The sequence below is a fragment of the Malurus melanocephalus genome, unplaced genomic scaffold (genome assembly GCF_030028575.1).
Source record: "Malurus melanocephalus ecotype Western Australia unplaced genomic scaffold, MMel_1.1 scaffold_32, whole genome shotgun sequence".
NCBI classification, from domain to species: domain Eukaryota; kingdom Metazoa; phylum Chordata; class Aves; order Passeriformes; family Maluridae; genus Malurus; species Malurus melanocephalus.
In genome coordinates, this window is record NW_026623264.1 from 2,590,863 (window position 1) to 2,612,328 (window position 21,466).

At 39.5% G+C, this 21,466-nt stretch overlaps 1 protein-coding gene across 6 annotated transcripts in view; it reads right to left on the bottom strand.

Annotated features, from left to right (window-relative positions):
* Positions 1–8,815: 8,815 nt before the first annotated feature.
* The window catches only part of STAU2 (staufen double-stranded RNA binding protein 2), a 170,721-nt gene continuing 158,070 nt past the window's right edge, over positions 8,816–21,466 (bottom strand). For all 6 annotated transcript variants that reach the window (XM_057363938.1, XM_057363943.1, XM_057363941.1 and 3 more), the window contains 2 exons: positions 10,773–10,861; positions 8,816–9,929 (listed from right to left, as the gene is read on the bottom strand). In XM_057363938.1, the coding sequence (XP_057219921.1) occupies positions 9,836–9,929; positions 10,773–10,861 (183 nt within the window). In that variant the 3' untranslated portion in view covers positions 8,816–9,835. The remainder of the gene's footprint in view (positions 9,930–10,772; positions 10,862–21,466) is intronic.

Consider the following 21,466-nt stretch of genomic DNA (forward strand, 5'->3'; position numbering starts at 1 on the left):
AAGTGCCTCRCAATCCTAGAACAACCCCTCTGCTGACCCCCATATCCTATATCCTTCCCAAAGTCTGTATGTTCCTTTTAAAAATAGAGCTTGCCCTGGCTGCGCGTCTCACTGGGCACAGGGCCTGCTGCCTGTCAGCCTTGATGTCTTTCTTACTACTTGCTTCAGCTGGTTGTTTTCTCGGTATTTAAAGGCTTTGTTGTGTTCCACACTTTCAATTAAGGAGGAAAAATGCTCTCTGTGTTGTAAGAGTGAAACTGGCAGTTGTATGCTTTGGTTTGTAGCATAAACAGTTGCACAARGATTCGTTGGCAACCTTCCCTTCACTAAGGAGGCTATCAGCTAAATGTCACAGATGTGCCTGCGCCTTGCCAAGAGCTGCAAATGTACTGGGAAACTTCTGAAAATGCCCTCAGTTAGCAAGAAAAGACGCTCTCAAGGATGTAGTGGACACATGTTAGCAGCAGCAGAGGATGGAGTCTCTCTGAGCGTGGTCTCTCCTTACCTCAGGAGTAGCTCTGGATTCCTCCTCCTCACGGAACAGGCTCTGCCTCTCCCTCTGCTCGGAGCCACTCTTCTTCCTCAGCAGCTCATTCCTTCCGTGTGGCCTGTAAAGCTCAGCTTTTCCTTCTCAGCAACGGGATCACAAATAATATGGAGCATTAAAAATGCCCTGGCCCCTTGACACCTTGGTTACAGCTAAAGCAACWGCACGATCTGGTTGCTGGAACGCTCGCCCTGCCTTCCCTCACCACCCATCATCACCTCACCTTTAACTACAGCCTAATCCTGCAAACACTTCCCACCCAGCAGAGCACTCAGCAGCACCCAAGGAGCCCCCTGACATGGGTGATTGCTCCAGGYAGGACGCCCTAGGAAAGCTAAAGAAGTGTTTGCACCACTGGGCCATTCGGTTTGCAGGCTCTGGGGGGATATCACCTTTTGTCCATAAAGGGGCTCGCGCACGCACGGCGCTGTATAAATAATTAATAATAACAGAACTCGCATCAAACTAGCACTTGTGGGAATTTGTACCCCTGGCTTTCCTGGCTGCTAGAAGGAAAATCACAGAATTATGGAGTTTACAGAAAGCCTCCTGATAGCATATCTGGGATTGTGGTGTTCCCCTCACTTTGAGAAAGTGTTATCTCTTCCTCTAAACCAGAGGAAACGTTGAAGGACCTTCACCTGGCAAGAAATGCACAGGAAACATATTTTAAGTTAATCCAAAATCTGATGAATATCTCCCAAAGGTAAATTAAAGCTCTTATCACCCTGTCTAACCTTTAATTGCTCAACACAGGAGGTCTGGGTTTTATCAAACTATTGACTCTTTTTGTTTTAAGATTTCTTTGGCTTTCAGCAATGTTGCACAAATTATTCCTTAGTGAAGGCCTTAAGCAATAAGTAAGCTGCTAACTTTATTTCCAGTGGACTCGCCCTTTTTGTTCTCAAATTTTGTTGAWCTCTTTTCTCTCCAAGATATGATAGAATGAATTTGAATGGATCCAAATTATCACTAAAGCAGGAAAAGCAAATATAGAAGTAAAAACAGAAGTGAGGGGCCACAGAAGTTTGACGTTACAATGCAACTTCTGGATTAAAGAGAAAAGTAAGATACTCCCTTTATTAATATGATTAAAAAGGAAAACAAACAGAAGTTATTTGTTGGAACATAGTCTTCTCCTGGCTGAATCCATGAAAATGAGCCTTTCTGTAAAGGCTCTGTGTCATGGTCACACATTCTCAGGGTTACATCATCTGTTGCTCACACAGAAGTTTATCACTCAGGTGCAGTAGTCACGAAGGAAGATCATTTCCTCCTCCGTAAAAAGACTTGTTTCCTTATTGGGAGGGTGACATACCGACCTCACATTCAGCTGCTCTGCTTTCCACGTGCTTTTGCAAACCAGACTGAACTGTAAAGGTGCACAGATTTACTATGAATTTTTCTTGCATTGACAATGAATTTTAATAGCAGGTAGAATATAACTTTCCACTTTAGAAGAATACGTCAGCCACCAAAGCATGGAAGTCACTGGGCTGCTTTTCATCTCCACAGAAAATGTTCCATTTTTTTACAGAATAATTTAATATTCAGTGGTTCAGAAAGTACAAAAGTGAACGAGTGACCGCCTCATCATCAGCTAGTGCTGATATTTCACTATTTTAGGGAAAACATTTGGAACACTGGACTCTTTCTATACAACYCTGCAAGTACCCTAAGCAGCAGGTAATAGGAATAGCATTCCTTTCTCACTRATTTAGTAAATGTTGAGTACATCTCTTCAAAGCTGGAGAGGTGCATGGTGTCCTGCTTCAGCAGACACTGCAGCCTGGTGGCTCAGGGCATTCTCTGAAGCAAGATGAAGAGGAAGACGTTGGACTTCRGTCTTAACTATTGAGTAAAAACCAGATTTTTGTGGGCAAGAGTTCCTCCTTCACCAGTACTTTGTTCTTGCCCAAACCAGTAAGAATTTCTGAACGTCCACAGGACAGGGTATCCTCTCCTTGGGAGGAAAGGAGCATCAAAGTCCCRAAGTGTCTGGAGTAGAAAATAGTTCATGTGGCTAAAATCAARGTGCTTCTGAACATGCCAGAAAGGGAGATTTATGTGGGCAATCTTCTGCTTAGAGAAGTTGCCTGTCTGCAAAATTTAAGATGTTTTTTGTTAGATCTGCGATACATGGAGATTTTTCCATATTTAGTTTGTCACCAAGTAAGGCACTTAAACATTTGTGTATTTAGAATAAGGTGCTGCTGTTTTCAAATTGGGAGACAGATCACTTGTGGGCATATATTCACATGTACATGGACACATGCACAAATGTGTGTAGTTGGAATCATTTACACACACAGAAGCACACAAGCATATACATAATATTTAAGTAAAGTGTTTATATAAAATTATTATATATAGATATATATAATAAATAAGAAATGTTTAGTTCTTTAAAAAAAAAAAAAAAACCTTACTGGTCCCTTTTTACAGATTTTGCAAAACTGCCACTTACTTTGCCTTAATTCTTCAACTGAACAAAAATATGAAGGACTTCTGTTTGTAGAAAGAAAGGGTTTTTTGGTTAACCAAAATTTAAAAGAAAATAGAAAAAAAATCCTCAAAGCTATTAAGTCTCTGATTTCTCACAAACTCATGTTCATAAAAATGTTTTCACAATATTTTTGAAATATGTGTGGAAACTTTTTCTTCAGCTGTTGTGCAAACACAGGAGTTAGAAACACAACTGATGCTAAGGGAAGGGATGCAATCCTTAAGGGACAGAAACCTCTCACTTACCCTTTGGGTGCCTGCAAAATCTGCTGTAAAATTTTGTACATAAGGTTGTGAAGGCCTTGACAGTGTTCTTCCTCCTTAACAAGCCACTTACTTTTGTAGGTATTCACAACAGGCTGATAGATCTGCTGGYATTTCAAAAGCAGTTTCCAAATGAYTCCAAAGGTGATATTCAAGAAAATTGTGACAAGTTTGGATCACAGTTTCAGAAGACATAAGAAAAATCTCATCCTTTTTGGTATATTTTAACTTAGTCAGTGCTATTAACATTCTGGCCTTGGGTTGTTTTGTCTATGAGTTAGAAGAAACATTGAAATAGTAGCAACATATTTCTCAGTGCTGTGTTGATCACATGCAACAAGTATTTCACAATAATAAGAGTAGTTCTGCTGAAGTGAGCTGCATAAATGGACTGCCCAGCCTTGGGCTGGGTGACTTTTCTTTTGCAAGGAACTATTGCATTTCTGTGTTCATTTAATTGTTTATTCCTACCATGTTTTGTACATGGGAGCTGCAGTCTCTGCTTGCCAGATATTTAACGACATTATTTCTAGTGCATCTGTAAACAGTTCCCAATTTTACAAATTATCAGTGGGGTTGAACTTCCATTCACCAATAACCCCAGCAATATGACAGCCGGGGCCTTGGTTAATAAGGCTGTGTGYAAGAGCTGGTCAAAATATAGTTGCTGTGCTGCACTCTGGATGGGAGCTTCTTCCTCGACAAGAAAAAAATTCTGCACTGTTTTTACTTTATATTTKGTCTCTATATAGGAGGAAGCCAAGKTTGGTGTGCAATAAATTGTTATTTTATAAAAATAGAAGGTGAGAAAGTCCAKTTTAAGTACTTGGGTTACCACAGACAGATGTCACATTTTGATGGTCTTTTTTCCTATTCTATTTAAACATGACTTCTTTGTTTTGAAACACATGTGAAGACCTCCTATCTTTAAACTTAAATAAATTTTCAAAATTCTAATCTATTTTCAGCCAGTTCACATGCAGTTAAATGGGGTGGGGTGGGGGTGGAAACAGGCCATTTTAAAACAGGGAATTAGATAACATTGACTTTACTATTATTGTCCTTGAATATTTTTAACAGGTACCAGTGGCTTGAAAAAAAGAAAATCTATGCTGCACATATAATCACAAACAAAAGTACCTAAGTAGGTTTAGATGATCTGTTTTAATGCACAAATATATATTTAATATATTGTAGTGAGAAGCATAAACTGTTTTATCTGGTATAATTTTCTTGTTCATTGTGTGCTGATGGATAAAACTTCATAGGTATTCAGGCTCCCTAGACCCTGGTTATCACAAATAAAGGAAAATTTGGGCTTTAAATAAGTTATATTTTAGGTTAGCAACCACTCTGTTTAGTTTTCCTTCTTCTCATAAATCAATTATTGAGGTCCATTTAATTAAGAACAGATTAGAAACATTTTCATTGTTGTTTTTTATATTTCCTTTGTACTGAAGTGCTATGGAGTTAAGACACCGAGCACAAAAGTGCACAGCCAACCATGACTAACTGCATAAAGCAAATAACAAGCTGTATGATCAAAAACAAAAGTCAGTGCCGTTCATGTGGAATAATAGAAATCATACCACCAAAACACTCCGTACGTGTCTCATCTACCCATGTACACACTTGCTCAGCTCATATCACGCCTCAGGAATGCAGTCACAAACAGAAAGGGACTGCAGGACAGGTAAATACCCGGGGAGAAGCAGCATTTCCCTGTGCCTCATCCTGCCGGTGCCTCACGCCTTCAGCTGGGGTTCATCGGCCAGCAGGAGGGAAAGGCAGAGCAAGATGTAAATCAGCTCATGCTTCTCTCCTTGCAGCTCTTCTAGAGGTGTCCTTGGGCAGCTGTGCCAAATATACACACAGAACACTATTGCCCAGGGCAGGGAACTTGCCATGTTTAAGCCAGAAGGCTGATGGAAGAGAGCCATTATCCATTCTCACTGGTAACATGTCCATGTTCCCCCAAAACACACAAAATCATCATGGCTCCGACAGTCCCTGTCTTCACTGCCATTAAAAATCACTGTCCAGCCTCTGTTCAGTTTTCTCAGGGGTTGCAAAAACCMTTCTTATCTGAGCAAAGAAAATAATACCTGTTTATAGGATGCAACTGAGAGTGTGGTATGCTGCATGTGACTGGGAGAGGACATGAAGATTTTACCAAGTTGGATTTTTATTTTTTTTTACTTGATGTTTTGAAACAAGCAAACAAAAACCCAGCCCTGTGCCTATTAACTGGAAAACAAATCCAGCTAAAATTTTTGCTCAACTCTCACTGCAGGAAATGGGAAACCTTCTGCTGTTTCATGGGGAATTGGAGTGGGCCAGAAAGATGAGAGCAATAACAAGCAGCCACCCACCAATAAAATGCATGTAGTAAAGCACTGTCAGAGAGATCAAGGGCTTTGCATACACTTTAGGAAGGATTAGATTTCATTGTCACTTCAGGCCAAGGAGGAGGAGATTCCATATTCCTGCAGTCATCCATCCCAATTACTCCCCTACTCCTAAGGTTCCTCTCCACTGTTAGCCAAAGACCCTTTAAAAAAGCTGCTGATAAGTGCTAAATATTTTAAATCCTATGACTATGACTTCGATCAGAGGAAATTAAATGCCAGCTTAATTATCTCTTGAATTCAATGAGGACTGTAGCTGAAGGGTAAATTCAGCTCCACTGTAAATGGAGGGGAATGCTGGCATGGCTTGGAACAGAAACACACACCCTGTTCTGCAGCTCCATGGCCCCCATGCTGCTGGGTTTTGTATTTGCCAGAAGCAGCACATCTGTCCCTTTGGACACCAGTGCTACAAGTGTCACTGGGAGAACAGAAACTGCCAGAGGGTGTTGAGCTGCTGACAGGACAGGGTTCCTCTGAAGATGAAAATTCAGATACAAGATTAACCATGTGCATTCCTATCCTTTGAGCCATATCAGACACCCCATTCTCTCAGTGATGAGCCTTCTGCGCAGGTTCTTAGTTCATTGACCCCTGGAAGGCATTCAAAAGATTCTCTGACAGGATACCTGAGTGTCCTATTTTCTCTTTAGCATAATTCCTCCKGATCAAGGAGTTTTATAGGTTCAGAACTGGGGACAATTTGTGCTTTGAGTCCTTAAAGTGTTGAGAACAGTTTCCTCACTAGTCTGCTAGATAAACAAACTGCCCATCCTAAGCCTTGTTCCTTATTCCTGCCATATTCCTAAGGACCAGCTTGCACCTTAGATCCACTTCTGCAAAACATGGCATTTGCTCATTTTTGAAAGTTCTTTGAGACATAGGATGTGGGATGTGTGTGCAACTGGGAACAAAACTACTTAGTGCTTTGCAAACAGAAGTTGGACGAAACGTACACCCCAAAGAACGTATAATCTAAAAAATAAAAATAACATTAAAAGTATTAACTGCTGTCAGAAAAATAAACAACCCTTTTAGAACTAATAGTAACATTCAAAAATATTGGTAGGCTTTCTGTGTCCAACATTAGCTACTTTTTAAACGAAACTAAATATAAAGTCTGTTCAGTTCCATGTGAACTCATTTTAGAAAGCAAAAAGCTGAAAAAATATCAGGTTACTGGAGAAAAACATAGTAGTTTTTAGATTATCAGACCTTATTCCTCCCCAGCAGCTTTCAGATACTGACAGCTCAGGAACTAGGAGGAGCAACTGTGAACCAACGAGACTGGAGACAAGTCCAGTGAGTGCTGCAACACCACTGATGTACAAATTGTCCTCAAGTTCTTGGGCAGTTGCTAGTGGCAATGCCAAACTGAAGTGCATTTCTGTGTATGTGTGTGAATACTGCAGGATATTCTTTGAGGAAAGAAATGTTGCAGGTGGAAGAGACTGAAATCACTGCCACAGGACCCTTGGAATGCCTTAATGACACCAGAATGACGCTGTGGCGTTCCGGTGCCGTATCTCGATGAGCTCCATACAGAAGGGTTTCTGATGCCATTGGRACCTGTAGGGAGCAGGAACTCTTTCTTCAGATTATTCCAGGAAAAGCTCTGTCAGCCTTCAYTGGGGCCTCTGTGATGAAGATTTTAACCTGTGGCTTGGCAGGTGCTTTCAAACTTKACATAGGGCTGCACAGACTTTCTAACTTGTGATTGCAATCATTACTSAATTCTGCTTCTGGAAAATAGATAGAAATTCTGCTAATATATGACCCTCCTCCCCCAATCTCCTCCATGTTTCTAAAGTTTTGAGGAAAAAGAGTGAGCCCCCCAGCTCAGTTACTTGCCTTGTTTTTTGTCAGAACCAGGATAAAGCATAGTTCTGACAAGCAGGAGGATCTGAAATAMGAGTTTCACAGAGATACTCTTTCTTTACTGTTGCCTTGATTAGAGGGGCTGAATGAACTCCCTTGTGCCTAGAGAGTTGGTTGCACACATTTGGTTGCAATTTGTTCATTGGGAGTGGGATGAGCATCACTTTGCTGCACTCCACCTGCACTGGARCAAGCCAGGTGCTCAGTGGAGAGCCCACATGCAACAAATCAGCTGATCTACAGTTTACTGAGACTGGAGCACACCACAGAGGTTCTGTCAATGCCAGGGACACCATACTGCCAGTCTCCTTGCCACATTCTCCCCAGTAAGAACAGCATCTCTCCCTTAGGACATAGGAATGAGTTTGCCTCTTCCTTTTGTTCTTACTCCTCTCGAGAGGGGACAGTAATGCCATTTGTATCCTGCATACTGGCAGRTACAGCTAAAGCACTGAGGCTCTTTCTGAGCTCTCTGAGCTGTCTGATGAGCTGAAGGAGCAGAATTTCTGCTCCAGCTGCCAATTAGGCAGGTAACATATCCCCGAGAAAGGTGGAGTGCAAGAGCTAATTATTTTTCTATGCTGGTGCCTGAATAACTTGAGTCTGCCAGGTGCCAAACGCCCCTGGAAATCTGTGGGAACTGAAAGGTTCAGCTTGTTCCTTASCCTTTTATGGAGTCAGACCCTCGAACACTTCAAACTTTTAGAACAAAGGCTCCTTATCTGCCAGGGGTGAGAGTGAATCATACCCATGAGAAACGTGAAGTACAAAAAAAGTACTCCAAGCACTGGCTCTGTGAGAGCTGGATGTGTGTTCTCCTGAAAGCCTGTCCCAGAGGTGAATTAATGCCAYCGTACCTTCACCATTTCCTCACATTGCTGCTCCTCTGCTTTTCWATGTGCGTCACTCTGTTGTGATCTCTGGTTTTCATGCCTCTACAATCTTGTGCAACATTGTCGTGACTGTTMCACTGTTCAGCTTTATCTCTTTGTTGCGTTAAATAAAATAATCTGCATTTTGGATAACAAAATGACCTAAATATCAGCGTGTCTGGTCTAACACAGTAAGTTTGTAGACACTAGTGGCACAGAGAAAGCTTGGCTGAAACCTGGCTTTGGTGTGGTAGCCAGTCATTTGTTAGTTTTCAATTGTTTTCCATTTTTTTCTCTTAGTTGTCTGCTTGTGAGTGATAAAGAAAGAGAAGACACTGTGATTGTACACATGAACTGATGTGGTTTTACTGCATTTGGCCACACACTCAAAAGAAATATGCTGGTACAGAGCAGCCACAGGTCTTATCTCTGCTGCCACTCCTTTCACAAAAGAATGATCTTTACATCAACAGTTTCCACCCTTGGCTCGATAACATTGCAGTCCTCCCTTTTGCTCTTGGTCYGAATGCAGAGATTAAAAACACTCAGTTGATGCAAACGGTGGGCTGGTACAACACACAGAATGGGGTGTAGATGTGCTTCACACAACAGAGAGCAGAATTGAAGGGGAAAATGTTGCTTGGAGGCAAGACGCCTCTTTAATTGATCATGGCAAGGAAAATCAAATACCATATCTGCTTTTTTCTGGAGTATATCGAAAATGATCATAACTAACATCTGTTCATGTTAAGCAAATACTTGTCAAGATTTAAACTTCTGTTTGCATACAACTCTGAGTAGTGCATCTTAAAGTCATACATATTCATATAGAATGAAGAATGCATTATGTCTGCATAAAAAGATAAGCTGTATGACTATATATGAAGACAACAACTACAATTCTCACAGCACTGTCATTGGTTAATTTTAAAATATTCAAGCATTATTTAAAAAACAGTAAGCTGAACTTAAAACTACACTACAAAAAATTGTATAACTGAACCAATGCTGACTTGTTTTCCTCAATATTAATCAATTTTAAAGTTTCCCCTTTTTTTTTTCCTAACACTTTTTGTTAATTCATTGTTATTTTAACCTCCAGTAACACGATCAGACTTCTTCTGCCTCTGGGCAATTGAGTTATGCTCTGATCTTGAGTTCTAAGGGAAATGTTCAATTTTAATTTTTTCCACAGTTGAATAAACAGTACCATGTATACTATCTCTTGTGTTAGAATAGTGTTGTCTTCACATAAGACTCAAATAATGGTATTAGTCATTCATTTCCTTGTACACATACACCCTATTGCGTGTTGACAGGTTTATAAGGATGCAGTGGCAGCCGTGGGTGCTGGGAAGCTCCTAGACGACAGCCTTTGAATCCTTGCAGTCCTGAGCAATGGTGCCTGAGTTAGTCTGTTTATTGTCTGCTTTCTCTCCCAGATGCTTGACTTGTCTGAAAGATTAATACATTAACAAGAGTGGTAAGGTCCAGGGTTGCACATCTTTAAGACATGTTTATTGCCAGATGGCACATGAGATTCAAAGGTCAACGTGGAAGGTAACATTTTAAAGTGAAACAACAATATTTATGTTCAAATACTATGGTGGTGAGATCATATGGAAAAATGTTTCTGATTAAATTAGTTTATAAATAGCCTCAATATATCTACTGAAAATTCCAAATGCCACTTTTAGTCTTACTTCTTTGATTCTATTACTTCCTAATTTATTTAGTAACACAAGACTACTTTCTTACATAAACAGACTTGCAGCTGGAAAAAAAATCTTTAATGGATGGACAATCCSACTTTCTTAAATAATTGAAAATCCACTGTGAAACTTGGTTCTATTGTCTGCTACTTAAAGCTAATATTCCATATCAGAGTTTTTTAAGACCTGAAAGAAATTTCAACTTTTGAATTCTCTGAGGTAAAATTCAGCTTGCAGTCATAAGGACTTATTGGCAGATAGCTGTCCTTTACAGGCAACATCATGTGCTGCAACACATTTGGCAAAAATCATGTTATGCTACTTACACAGAATCCATACAATGGAAAGAAAATCCTTTTCTTTAGCATTTCCATTGGAATGACTGTCTCATAGCTTATTAGTAAACATTATCAGTAACGTTAAAACTGAAATCRTGTTTATCCTCTCAAATTGTCACAAACTGTATGTAAATTCCAGAGAAAATAGTTTTGCACAGGTTTAAAAGGTCAACTAAGCTCTTAATTAACATTTCTTATCTACCATGCCACACAGGCATTAAAATGCAGAGGATTTAAATGGTACTTACTTTTCATGTGATCCGTTCTCAACTTTCATAGCTCCTTCCACTGGATCCAGTCCTTGTTCTGAAAACTGTTTCAAGGCACTTAACGCTGCCTAAAGAAAAAATGACTTGTCAAAAAACCCACTGACACAATTGTATTAGCACCAAATGAAGGAAGGTGTGTGTTTTGATATCCTAGATTTAATTAATTTCCTGTGCGCTGAAGCCACGCAGGCTGCAGAGCAAACAGGGGGGTTCRTAACAGCTCCATGATGAACAGCCGTGCTTGTGCATGGATTGAGGAGATCTCCCTCTTCCTGAGCATATGAGTGCTGCCATTTGTGTCAGTGCAAGCTTCAACACTTATATCAAGAGAAGGATATGCTTTTAGGGTTCTTGGTTTTCTGGCTGTAAAGTCTCCCCAGCTTCCCCACATGCTTTTCTAGAGCCCACACCTTCCAGAGCTCCTGGGGACAAACTCTGGTCTTGCAGATGGTTGCAGCAGGACACTACTAACACTCCGAAGCTGGATCTGGAACAATGTTACAACCTGATGTGTTATGCAGGGGTCATGAAATGTGCTAAACATGGGGAAGCCAATATGAGGTGATTGCAATAGAACAACAGTCAATTTTTATCTGATATTTTCTTGTGCAAGTGCATTCTGCATTGACCAACTTCTGCCTCATCTGCTATGAGCCCCCTTCTTCTCTTCCCTATATCTGCTTGAGTATAAGAAAAATGATTTTTGTAATTGATTCAGCAAAGGTTGATTACGAAACTCTCTAACACCACATGGCCGACTTTGAAAACAGAGCCAGCACAATAAAACAGCTGAGGTCAGTTCTGCCAAGAAGGTGAAATGTAAAGCAGAGCCACAAAGTGGATTTTGCTTTTTAATCACTTCCTCCTGAGAGGCATTCAGAACTAATCACAAGGGAATGAAAAGGTGACTTTTTACAGACWTTGGGCCCTAAGGTAACACCTCAAGCAGTGGAACTGACTGCAGGCCCTAAAGTGCTCTTCATGGTGAAAAACTGCTCTCTTCTTATTTGATGGGACAGAAAGAATCCATGTCTCTATCTTCATTTCCCTCAGAGAGCAGGAACTCCGCYTGGAACAGGAGCTGCCATTGCAATGAAGTACTAGATTTGCCTTTGTACTAATTCTTTGCCTGGATTCTCTCAACAGCTCCTTTGCTTGAAAGGTATGTTTATACAACTTAAATATTATTAGACAATGTGTATTTTGGTGAGATGAATAACAGCACAAAAATTGCCAGGCTGCCCTAAAGTGAAAGACCATGTGTCCCATATTTCTATAGTAATGACTAGCTGCTAAAGCCTCAGAAGGCTGGACAAGGTACTCCCACCCATAATGCATGAAAGCAGAATCTTTTGAGTCTGTGAAATGTTATGGTTTGTGCCCTGACAGAAAAAAAAAAAAAAAAAAAGGAAAAAAAGACCTAAACATTTTATAAATTCTCTCGGTAAACCTCAGATTATCACTGTTACATACAATCTACTCCACCTTTACCATTCTGAGCCCCCTCTATGGGATCCCATTACTGCATCTTTCACTTTTATCACTCACTGAGTTCCCCAGAGAGTGAATTCTCTTTCCTCTTCTGGTTTTATTGACTTTTTGATATATTTCCATTCTTCATAACAGTTCTTTCTCGACCATGTTATAGTRTCCCTTGAAGTTTCAGATGTGCATTCTCCACTCCTATAAGATCTAACCACCATCTGTCTTTCCATCCTTGATCTTTACTGCACAACAGAATCACTTTTCATCACAAGTAATTCCTCCAGTGGCAATGAGGCTTTTCTGTTCCAGTAACCCAACACATTTCTTCATCTCAATTTCTGTCTTCTCCTCTCCCTGAGGTCCTTCTCATCACAATGCAAGCACTGCTCATCATGTGAGGAAGGGGACTGATTTGGGTTCCTGTGCTTCCTTGTACTTTAATTTGTCATGAGCTGCCAGCTGTGAGAAAGAATCCAATGGGTAGGGACTGTCACCCAAGAATCTCCTGTCTTCTCATATCCATTTTTCCCTGATACACATTAGCAAAGTTATCAGAAACTCCTTCCTTCTCATGCACGTAAACCAAAGCCCATTGCCAGGTAGCACCGCAAGGACAGAAGGAAGCTGAGACATCCGCTCCTCCCACACAGTTAAACTGCTACCTCATATGTTTTTCAACCCACCTTGTTTACTTTTTCATATGCACTCTTAGCTTCCTGGTCTGATGTGTGAATYGTAAACTTATTGTGGAAGAGCTCTTGTGTTCAGGTTATTTGTTTGTACAGTGACTTGGACGAAAAGGCCCTGATCATAGTTTGTAAGTAGAGTCAAGTAAAGTTTCRTTCAGGATTAAATCACAGATTGATCATACGATCTGCAGAACAGTCTGGTCTCGATTAGGGGCAACTGAAATCCCAAAACCATCAAGAGATTAATTAGAACAACACAAACATCCTAARTCTAGAATTGCTGAGTAGCTCTGTCACTTACTACTGTTTTACTCATAGAATTGACTATTTGCAAAGCATCCCACATAAATTACAGAATTACAGAGCAGCTTTCAGGGTTGTTTTCCAGGAAAACTGATTTGAAACTTGCTGGTTTAATATTAGCCACTATTTTAATAGAATCAAATCAAGAAAGCCCTTCTCTTCTTCTAACAGCAAGGGAAGAAGTACTACAATATAAAATAAGGAACATTTTGCCTGTAAGCATGGATCATTATGGTATGGGTGTCAATAAAGTAAATATGGAACTATTAGAGAAAACACATAAAATGAAAATATTATTCAAAGTGTTCAGTGATAAGCATGTATTATACCAACACAAATTCCAAATCTTAATGTTTGTAACATGGTGCAGTCTCATTTCTGTATCTCTCCCTTCTTCAAACCATGCCTTTCCCAAACTGAAACATGTCATAAAATATAAAATCTCAGAAGTATTGCATTTCTGAAACCAAGTATCGGGGGGGAAATGGCAGGGCAGCAGTCCTGTGCCTATATCCTTGATCTTCCAGCTACGGTGTCAGGGTGTTTTTGTGAGCGCTGTTGAAGTCTGCGTTTTTTTCCAGCTCCATTTTTTCAAATGTTTGCTCACCCAGGACTTCCAGCTGCTCCCAGGGCTAAGCTTTCCTTCCCCAGGTTCTCCCAACCTCCTACACCTCACAGTTCCACTTTATCTTCCATTTTCCTAACATATTCCAGGTTTACATGAAGTCTGATTTCTTTTTCATGTCTTCCTCTCCAWAAGTTGCCTGTGGAGAAAGCCGAATTATATCCCAACATTTGCAACAAGATTTGAGTTTTGTGGAAGTTTTTTTCCTTTCTAAAATGTCCATTCATGGGATGTGTCTGAAGGGGTGTAGWGGAATGGTAGAGAGAGCCTTGCAGTGTACAAAAACCTCCCCCTTTTCTTTCCCCCATAGCCTGCTTGTAYTTGGAAGGATCAGCAAACTAAGAGAAGCATGTGAGTAAACAATACTTTGGATCTTGATAGATGTCTTTAATGTTCCTTCTCTCCCCRTCATGCCCCCAGACAGACATGAAGATGCTGGATTCAGGAAGGAAGYTGGTAGCTTAGAGGCTGTGACCTGAATAGTCAGCAGAGTGACACAGAGYTCAAGTAACCTGCAGTGAAGAAGAGTTACAAGCAGACACCGGGCTAATTTAATCCATGATTCAATTCTATTAGTCCCAACAGATTTACACCACTTGGCTTAAATATAACTTATGAATGGCAGATAACTTAGGTTAAATGAAAAGGAAAGAAAAGAATGGAACATTTGACAGTGAATCTGGTGAACAATTTCCTCTTTTAAAGGCTCAACACTTCCTTCCATTGATATTTTTCTTACAATAGAGCATCTGCACAGATACAGAGAAATTTTTCTCTCCCCCAGAAGATTTTACAACTGTGTTGTGAGTGAAGCCCCATAGGTTACRGAACAGATGTCCTTACACATTTCTTGTATCACTTGTTTTCTGTGTAGCTACAGCAGTGCCAAAAATACGATGCCAACAGGATGCAMCGCACTGCTAGCTGTTTGTCTTGGCTGCCATTTCCATTATTAGTATGTGTGTGTATCAGGATGGGGATGGATGTTTCCAGTCATTTTTTAGCTTTCCTCAAGTCAATTGGCAATTAGTAAATAGCACTGAAACTTGTAAATATTCTTCCTGTTTCTCACTCTGGGGATTAAGTGTCTTATAATGACAATCTAGTAACATTAGATCATTCTTTAGYGAGAACAGCAGACAGGCACTCCACTAGCCCATATGCACTTCAGATCACATCCTCACGATAAAATTTTCACATTTGTTTTAACACAGTATGTGGTTTGTGTTTTTCCTCTTAAATCTRTATTACATTTCAGCTTATTCCACGAAACTGAAAATTGTAAAAGTTTGTTGTTCTCTGYGGTCCTTCCAGTTGGCTGTACCAAGGAGGTCTGCAACAATCCTAATAAACACACCACTTCATACTGTTAGTTCACTGGTGATATGCCTCCTAACATTATTCTGAGTACATAAAAACACATATTCTTCTTGACCTTAATCACTGTTTTCTGAAGACATAAAATTACAGGCAGAAACTGCAAGACTGGCTTGTCTGGGTCCAGAGAAGGTCATGAAGGACAAGATTTTACTGTCTTTAGTAGCTCGGTCTTAGTTCAGGACTGAGTTTAAAGAGTCAAATGATTCATTGTGCTCATATTGCTTGTAGTCACATGYCATGTGCATCAACAAGTCTCTGTTGCTCAAGTTTAGGCTTGAGAACGTGTTTGCATACCAGGTTACCACGACAGACAGATACAACTCTAGTCTTGGATTTTAGTTTCAAGCCAAAAGCCTAGACAACAGCAGAGTTAATGCATGAGCAAAAYTGACAGCGATGGTATTTACAAACAAATCACTGTTTATTTGTTTTCTAAATCGAGACAAAAMATGCCCCCCCAAATCAGTGAGTTTCTTTCCCTCTCCCTGACCACTGAGGCCTCAAAAGGCAATGTCAGCTGTGTAATAATATTGCAGCAAAGCTGTCTGCATCAGTAATGAGATGCACTTCGTGACTTTGTAATATGTGGATTTTAATTTCACATTTAAAGGTTATTGAAAAAGGCCCCGACAATATTACAGCTGTAGAGGTGAGTTTGAGGGTTTAGTGCCCCCAAACTGAACAGCTATTTAAATTTGAATGTATTCAAATTATTGTTCTTGGTGATTGTTTTTTATTTCTTTAGATGAAGAAATTTTTGACTAAACTTCCACCTGGTTTTAACTTGCCCACACTCAGTACTTGATGCATACAGAAATGCACATAGAGCAGATATATTTGTTTGTGTAGACTTACACACAAACACAAAGTAGCTAAAATTTGACTCCTTAACATACCTATTTAATTCTCTTGGATTTGTCATGTTGACTACAAGCTAAACAAGAAATAAGTATTGCAAGCAAATCCCTTTCCCCCACAGCTTCTGTTGTAAATGAATTTACTATATTGCAAGCAATAACTCCTGCTAGGAGTTTTCATCGCTTTCCTTACAGCGTGCTGTTCTCTCCAGTTGATTAGATTTCATGTGAACCAATGTTGAAATGTTTGAATATTAAGTTCAGAAAGGCTTTTCACAGCACACAGTGTAAACCTTAATTAAATGACTTTAAGCACTTTCCTGGTATGGTTTATGATATGCATGAAAAGCGCAGGCTTATAATCTGATTAACTCATGTAGTTTACATGGAAATAGCATTTTCCAAACTGATTAATCTCTGCACAAAGGCATAGTCACCTGATAGGCACTACACTTAAGGCTACTGATTGCACCTGTCAAGAGAAGGAGCTTGGAGGATGGGAGGAGTCCACTATTTTCAAACAAAGAGTGATGATTCACAGATGTAGCTTAGAACAAGTCCCACGTAGTAGTTAATGCTGCCCCCAGGCAACTCATGCAGCCAGAATTTAAATGACACACAATCCATGTACAGCCTGACCTTGCCAGCTTTCTGGGGGTAATCCTAAAGTAAGGATTAACTGTTCTTGAACAATTTTTCCAACATATTAAATAGAGCTACTATCAACAACAGAATGCCTGTCACCTTCTTCCACCCGGTTTTATTGGACACGTGAACTCATTCCTCCACGCCTCTTAATACTCTGAGTAGTGCATGGAGTGAAAGACACTATTTCCATAGGTTTKGATCTTCGACTAATATTCATCTACTTCATCTGTTTAAGTAAATGGACTGCTTAACAGTGAGAGAGAGTCAATTGGGCATGGCTTATTTTCCTTGTGAACCACCACACTAGAAACCTGACTGCCAATTTTGGGACCACCATTCCAGGAGTAATGAATGGTGAMGCATTCTCTCAAAGCCCAAGAAAGAGCTGCACAATCATCTGGGGTGAGACAGTTCTATTGTCTTAATGGTGATACAAAGCTTTCCAGTCACAAAGACAGAAAAGCGTGCTGAAAAAGCACCTATTTAAGAATTAGTAAAAGGTATGTTTTTGTATGAAGAGGATTTCATAAATAATAATAAAAGTCAAACACATCTAAGTTAAAAAATATAAGAGATTGATCCAGCATGGAGATGCTAGTCTAGTTGCCAAGTTTAGGTCGTGTTCACAGCTGACAATACTTTCAKTATCTTTTCARTGTATCTGRCACAGCTTTTGTCTAGAAATATGGMAGTTCTATTAAYGTAAATTTATTTCTAAATTCAAATCTTCAAAATTTTCCTTCAGTTGCTGCAATCCCCAGAACAAATGCAGAAAGAATCATGCATCATTACAGCTTACTCATGAACATGAAGGAAAATATTTTAGAATTAAATTTCCAAGCGTTTACACTACATATATACAACAGAATTTCACTAGACAGCAATTAATCTTAAATTAATCTTGTTTCTAATTTTATATCCCTCGATAAAAGCTACTTAAACACTAGCTTTCAGAAGAAGGTAGACACTCAAGTAATATAGGTGCTTTCAGTMATTAGAGACTTCCAAATGGGAGTATTTAGATGGCCAATTATTGTATCAGTAGGTAGAGGTTTAAAACACACAAATGAAACAACACTCAAGCATGACTGAGAAGCTGCAGACAAAAATTACAGGAGATGTTAAGAAACACAGCTTTAAATGTAAAATTGAAATCAGCAGAATGTATATCCTCAGGCAAMATCCTGCACCAGCACTGAAGAAAGGCCATGAATCACTCTCTCATCACTGATGGCTGGAAAATGTCCTTGTCAGCTGTGTTCTCAGAGTGATTTGGTTTATTTGTTTATTTATTTATAGGCATTTCTCCACATCCCTGCAATAGGTTTGCAAGTGTGCTGTCATTAACCCTATATGTACTGCAGAAGATTTTGACCCCTTGATTTTAAAGAAGCGAACTGAGAGTCTCAGTTCACAGTGACTTCTACAATGTGCTGTCTTAGACAAATCTCTTCATTTATCTGACCTCCACAGTTCCATCCTGGTTCTGATTTCACTGCACAGGTAGCAGTATATAAATAACCGTGCTATTCCCAACCCACACAATAATGTAGATATAGCTAGAACTCTTTAACAAAATTTATCAACTATAAGCATTATTCTGTTATTTAAGTGGTTTTCTTAGGCACTTGCTCATATAGAGTGGTGAAAAAAATAGATATCAAAATATTTTTAGGAATTCCCAAATACCCATGCCACAATCAGCATATGACAAGGTTTAAGCTATCAGGTATTACCCAATACTTACATCAACATGAAAGCTGACTATTTTACTTAGTAAACTGAACTTTTTAAAACTCATTAGTTTTAGTGTTTAAACATTTTTTTGCCTCTCCTTGCAAATATCCTCCTCTTCATGAGACAGAGTGTCACTGAGGAACAGAGGTGGTTTAATTATTCCTGGTTTTAAAGAGAAGGAAACTGAAGAGAGAGTATGAGCACACAAAGGGCTGGCCTGAGGTCAGGCAATAAAGTAAGAATCAGTTTTACTGGTTTACATGCATTTTGTCATAGGCCAAGGTAGAAAGAGGGAGATTCTAAATAAAGATATTTAATGATAGGAAATTTTAAAAGTCTGCAGTGCAGACTTTAATTCAAATGCCTCATTCCTGTCGCTATCACTCATCTTCCCAACAATGCAAAGTATTTTCTATGACACAGTGGAGAAAATGTCTCCCTTTTAGGAGAAGATGACTGGTGAGAGCTTCTTGCAAWTWTTTTTCTGAAATATTTTAAAGAGTACTTTTTCTCCACAATGTTTAACAAAACTACCTATTGCTTTTCTTTCTTTAAATTGGGCATATTTTTAGGTCTAAAGACCATACACTTTGCTTTAGACATGGGAGCAATTTCCTAAATATCAGATTCCCTGGTTTCAGCAAGATTAGAATGAAAGAATGTTTGTTCTCTCATACTGAGTCCATTACCTWAAAGTCTAAGTGCTTGTCACTCTAAACATGACTAGAAACTTTGGTTTGAAGACAAAAGCAAWAGATTACACTTATTGCAAAGCACTGGCCATTGGTTTCTTCAAGCAGCAAATTGTAGCTGGAACAATGGGGGAGTTTARGGCTGCAGATTCTTGCATTACAACATCTGCAATGAAGCCCACGTACTAAATTGTCTCCTATCTCTGCTTCTGTGAAACCCTACTCCTGTGGCCCGCACACTAGCATTCAGAGAAGGATCCTTCCACCCTCAGAGCCCTAATGCCCAATTCCCCTCTTCATTCTCCAAGTCTCATTTTACAGGAGTGCATGTATGTCCAACAAAGTACCAAATCTAGATTGACAGCTAAAAGCATTATATTTAGCATATAYAGCATGTAATTAGAAATTTGAGTGTTTCCAAAAGGAAAAAGTTTTTGATTCTGATCTTAAGAGTATTCTTTCACTGCATTAGCTGGTATTTTTTTCCTAATTGAAGTTGATTTAAGTGCRAGCAGAGTCAGACCCAAGAGCTACAGCACAAACTTCTCATTTGAAGTAGTTTGTAATATAATTTTGTCTTTGCTAACTGTTGATGGCTTGTCCTCATCCCATTTTAACCTACAACCATCAGCTCCTTTAATGGAAGTGTCTATAAAGATCTTCTCTAAAATATGCTTTTCCAGCACACTTAATGTCTTTTAATGTCTTTCCAATTAAATCCAGATGTGAAAAGCTTAAGGAACGGTTCTCAGGACTGAAAAAGATGACATAAATCTTGCAGCTGACAGAGATCCCACTGAGCTCAGTTGGAGAAATTCACAGAGGACTTCTTGTGGGCCAGAAAAGCTGCTGGGTATAAAGACAGATGTGTATACTCCTATTAAAAAAATTTAAATAAAAACTGACTCCTACAATGAGGTATCCACAATTATCAGGGACATTACTAACTCAATCCCTCAATGTGCTGAGCACATCCTGTGTGATACAAATTTCCCTCATCTTTTCGGGAAGTTTATCAGAGTTGAAGGGGGTCACATCTGTTTGGGAAAGAGCCCCTCACCTTTCAGGATTGCACCTCTTAAACCAGTGCAGGGGCTGATACTGGAAAACACCGTCTGTCTTATTCCTATCAACAGGGAGATAACATACTCTACAAAACAATACTSAATTTCTGTCCTCGCTCCTTTATCTCTTCCATAATCAAGTTAGCATATTAAATTGTGGTTTTATTACAGAAGACTCCCCAAATGTGCTATTAATTATAAATTCTTACCAGTCTGATGGGAAACTGGGCATTCTTAGTAGCTGACTACCACTGCTGTGCAAGTGCTGTTTGTGCAGCTGTCAATTTGGGGCTTGTTTTGCTGTAATCACTTGCACACCCTTAGGATTTTAATTTTTTTTTTCTTAACAACAGTACATCATCTTATTTTGCCAAACACAAACTATAAATGTAGGCTCAGATTAAGCCACATCTTTCAGAGGGACAGGAAGTATTCCTACACACAGTTTGTATTAACTATGTCTCTATGAAACTGCCCAATGCTAGCAGCTTTCATACTTCCCTACCTTCCTGCTTAGTTATTTTTGAAATTAGTAAATTACCCAGACAGATAAATGACTTTAAAAGAGCTATATCCTTGTGAGACATCAGAAAAGAAAAAAGGAAATATGTTCCAGGATAGAAGAAAAGTCCATTTCTAAGTGAAGATTGAGTTTGGGTTCATATTCATTAGTCACAGGAACTTCAGTAGTGCCATTTTGGATAGCATTAGTTAATTTCTTTGCATTTTTCTAACATCCATACAAAGGGTTTAGCATGATTTGGTGTCAWGAGTGCACAGAAATTTGAAAATAAGGACAATTTTACATCCTCAAGTACAATGGGTGATCCAGTATTGGGATCTGGACAATAGTGCAAACACTGAAAGCAGCAGGCTCCAAAACACACACACAAACTCTCCTGAAAACAAAATTCCTCTGGTTCACAGCTTGCTTTGTTTTTTCCCAATGCCCAGCACTTTTCAGACTCKCACTCCTTCAGGGCTGAAAGCTGGATCTGACTCCCACCAAAATCACTGCTTCATGACTATCACTCAGGAGACACCAGGAATGCCCTTCCCTTGGAATGAGCCGCTGCTGCCATGAGGATCCCACTCTTGGCTAGCTCAGGGAATGAGCTCAAATCTTTTGCACTTTGCTGCCAGGGACCACCAGGCCAGCTCTGATTTATAGCTTTTTCTTTACAGTTTTATGA